Genomic DNA, 3,767 nt, shown 5'->3' on the forward strand with positions numbered 1-3,767 from the left:
CACTTTGTTGCCCTTACTAGAGTGCCATGAAGTCACAGCTCACAGCAACCTCTGGGCTCAAGCGAGTCTCCTGCCTCAGCCTCTGGAGTAGCTGGGATCACAGGCGCCCGCCACAACGTCCGGCTATATTTTTTGGTTGCAGCCGTCATTATTGTTTGGCGACCCAGGCTGGATTCAAACCCGCCACCTTGGGTGTACGTGGCTGGCACCTTAGCTACTTGAGCCACAGGCACTGAGCCCGAATGCACTTCTTGATGCCCCTCATCAGCTGTAGCAAAGGTTGAGAACTGGGACAGAGTCGTGACTAGAAATTCCTATTGCCAGAGGCACTTGAGAAGATACAACCCCCGCCCAGCCATCCAATTCCTCACAATGATAACACTTAAATTTAATTAGAAAAGGGAGAAAGTACATATCCATATTCAGACACTTCTCTACTGTGACCCTTAATGTGCTGAATGGCCCAAGAATAAGGCCTGTTTGCGGCCCTTTGCTCCACAGTTGCCTCCCCGCACTCTTCCCAAGAACCTCTTGCTACTGAGAGCATACCAAAGGAGCCTATCTCAGAGTTCTCAAAGCAGAGGATACTTTCCCTTGTCAGGATGCACCCAGCTGCCAAACTGCAGGGATAGAACTATTTAGAAAGCCTCTGGCTTTGGTCAGTGGTGAGACATAGCTATTCCACAACTTCATTTCTTGCAGAAGTACCTTACAACTTTTGTGGAGTGAAATCATGGCTTCCACTTAAACCTACATATTAAAGATTCAAGACCACTAAATAAAAATGTAGTCTTTAGCAGTTTCCTCAAATGGAAGGAGGCAAATTCCAGAATATTAAAGTCTTAATAAAGAAAAAGATCAAGAGGCCAGGCATGGTAGCTCATGCCTGTACTCCCAGCACTTGGGAGAAAGAGGCAGGTGATTGCCTGAGCTCACAAGTTCAAGACCAGTCTGAGCCAGAGCAAGACACCCGTCTCTAAAAAATAGCCGTTTTTTTTTCTTTGTGTGTGTGTGTGGTGGGCCCCTGTAGTCCCAGCTACTTGGGAGGGCTGAGGCAAGAAAATCGCTGAAGCCCAAGAGTTTGAGGTTCCTATGAGCTATGATGCCATAGTACTGGACAGAGGGGACAAAGTAAGACTTTATCTCAAAAAAAAAAAAAAAAAGATCGGCTTGGCGCCTGTGGCTCAAGTGGCTAAGGCGCCAGCCACATACACCTAAGGTGGCGGGTTCGAATCCCCAGCCCAGGCCTGCCAAACAACAACGATGGCTGCAACCAAAAAAATGAGCAGGTGTTGTGGCGGGCGCCTGTAGTCCCAGCTACTTGGGAGGCTGAGGCAGGAGACTCGCTTGAGCCCAGGAGTTGGAGGTTGCTGTGAGCTGTGATGCCATGGCACTCTACCCAGGGGGATAGCTTGAGGCTCCATCTCAAAAAAAAAAAAAAAAAAAAAAAAGATCAAATGCAAAAATCCATTGTGAGGGGTTGACCTAGTTTGTCCAGCTGAGGCATAAGATGGGCAGGGATATATGCCAAGTCACTACCAGCTCTCTTTGGTGTACAGGAAGAGACTAATAGTTAATGGGCAAAGTGGTCTCCTCTGTATTCTCTATTTCAACCCCTCTCCCAGGTTCCATACCTTCCAAATCATCAATTGTCTTTTCCAGCTTGGCTACCGATCTCTCAGCAAACTCAGCACGGGTCTCTGCCTGGGGGGCATGAAATCAGTCAGAATTAGAGATAAAGATAGAAGAGGAAAATCTCTATTTCTTCTACCTTCTACTTCTAGACTTTTTCAGAACCAAAGACAACCAAAGTTCACATGCCTTATATATCTCCAAATGTTTTGGTACCTCCCTATAATCCCCTCAGCTCACCTCCTTGAGTTTATCAGTAAGAATCTTTATTTCTTCCTCATATTTGTCTTCTTTTTGAGAATACTGTAGAAAAATAGAATATAAATTTGAGAATAGAAATTAGTCACACAGACAATACCCTCCCCCCCATGTTTACTCTTACATTGAATATGCTCTTAGATTTAATGTGCTAAATGATTGAAGAGTACGAGTAATGCCCTGTTCTGAATGACAGGTCCTTAAAATCCAAAAATATATGGCTTTAGAGCTTAGAAATCCTCAGATTAAAATTCTCCATGACTTTATTCTTAAAATGAACCTGAGCTTTCATCTCATTCAGATTAACACAAGGAGGTACTGTTTCTTTCTCCTGTTTAATGAGGAGTAGTGTCAAACCCCATGGACATATGGCTGAAACACTCCCACATCATGTAGAGAGGTCATCTGTCTGGATTGCCATTCGGTCTCAGAGTTGATTCTGTCATTCCCATCTGTCTGCTAGAAAGTCTATTAGACCCCTTCCCTTCAGCACAGCAGCATTAGCCTGAGCAGTATATGACTCCATGTACCTGAGACCATGATTTTTAACTAAAGTAATCAAACTGCACAGAAATTAGCATTAAACCCTGAATCTGAATAGACTGTATGTATATAGGAAGAGGACCCATCTCACTGGATTATACAAGGAATAGGTGCCTCCAGTCTTCCATCAAGGGCAGGGCTGGGCCCAGGCCCCAAAGCCTGTCACTTTTACAAACTAGCCCCTACCTTCTCCGCCTGAGCCTCAAGAGACTTGAGGTTGTTGGTGACATTCTTCAGCTCCTCCTCCAGCTCAGAACACTTACTGTGAATATTTTAAATACCACAGGAGAGGAAAAGGGAAAAAGAAAAGAATAAAAAAAGGGAGAGACATATAGATATGAATTGAACCTATATGCAGATAGAGTTGGAAGGCACGGCGGGGGGAAGAGAAGTTCCCAGGTAACCTGAGCAGCATCAACCCTCCCTCCTCTGCCACAGAACATGTCAGGAGCTGGATCTTCCTGAGCTTGGAATTTTTGGATACTAATGAAGAAAGCACATTTGAGAGAAATCACTACCAGGAACAAGTCATAACTACCTGCTACCTGAGTAGAGGTGGGAACAGATGCCCAACCTAAACAGTCCCCCAAATCACCCAAGGGAAGGAGAGACCCTGTGGAGAGGCAGTGAAGCAATTAGGAAATAACAGATGAAAGATGCTAAGTAAGTGGAAAGGAATGGAGCATTCCATGAAGAGATGAGAACGCACTCAACAAATCAACCAGAGGAGGGGAGGTAGCTGCAAAACAAAAACAAAACAAAACAAAACTACACTGTACATATAACCTTGCTGTGGTTGTAATGGTTAGTACCTTTTCTTCAGCAGCGCTCAGACACTTCAGGTTCTGGTCCATCAGTCTGATCTGCTCATCCATTTCTCGGCAACGGCTGTTAGTGATAGTCATAGGGATTGCACAAGCCAGGGTGTGGGGAGGGAGAAAGGGCAAAAAGGGACACAGCAAGAAAATAAACAGCAAAATGGAAAAAAAACAAAAAAACATTCAAAAAATGGGAAGAAAACACAATGGGCATGATATGTCAGGGAAAAGGGTGTGCACGAGAAGCACACACACACACACACACACACACACACACACACAGCAGCATAAACTTTGTCATACAAGGCCCAGGAGGGTGAGGGTAGTTAACATCTGCCCTTGCCCTAAGATTCCCCAGGAAACTGCCACAGTGGTAAAAACTATATCTTAGGTCGATATAGCCACTTTTTTTTTTTTTTGAGATACAGCCTCAAGCTATCCCCCTGGGTAGAGTGCTGTGGCATCATAGCTCACAGCAACCTCCAACTCCTGGGCTCAAGTGAGTCTCCTGCCTCT

General features: G+C 45.0%; 1 protein-coding gene across 1 annotated transcript in view; it reads right to left on the reverse strand.

Annotated features, from left to right (window-relative positions):
* TPM3 (tropomyosin 3) overlaps positions 1–3,767 on the reverse strand; it is a 40,548-nt gene that overhangs the window by 14,818 nt on the left and 21,963 nt on the right. The window contains exons 4-6 of the mRNA XM_023508330.1: positions 2,620–2,705; positions 1,873–1,935; positions 1,635–1,704 (exon numbers count right to left, since the gene is read on the reverse strand). Of these exons, the coding sequence (XP_023364098.1) occupies positions 1,635–1,704; positions 1,873–1,935; positions 2,620–2,705 (219 nt within the window). The remainder of the gene's footprint in view (positions 1–1,634; positions 1,705–1,872; positions 1,936–2,619; positions 2,706–3,767) is intronic.

This window comes from Otolemur garnettii, unplaced genomic scaffold (assembly GCF_000181295.1).
Source record: "Otolemur garnettii isolate 467f Iridium unplaced genomic scaffold, OtoGar3 scaffold00244, whole genome shotgun sequence".
Taxonomy (NCBI): domain Eukaryota; kingdom Metazoa; phylum Chordata; class Mammalia; order Primates; family Galagidae; genus Otolemur; species Otolemur garnettii.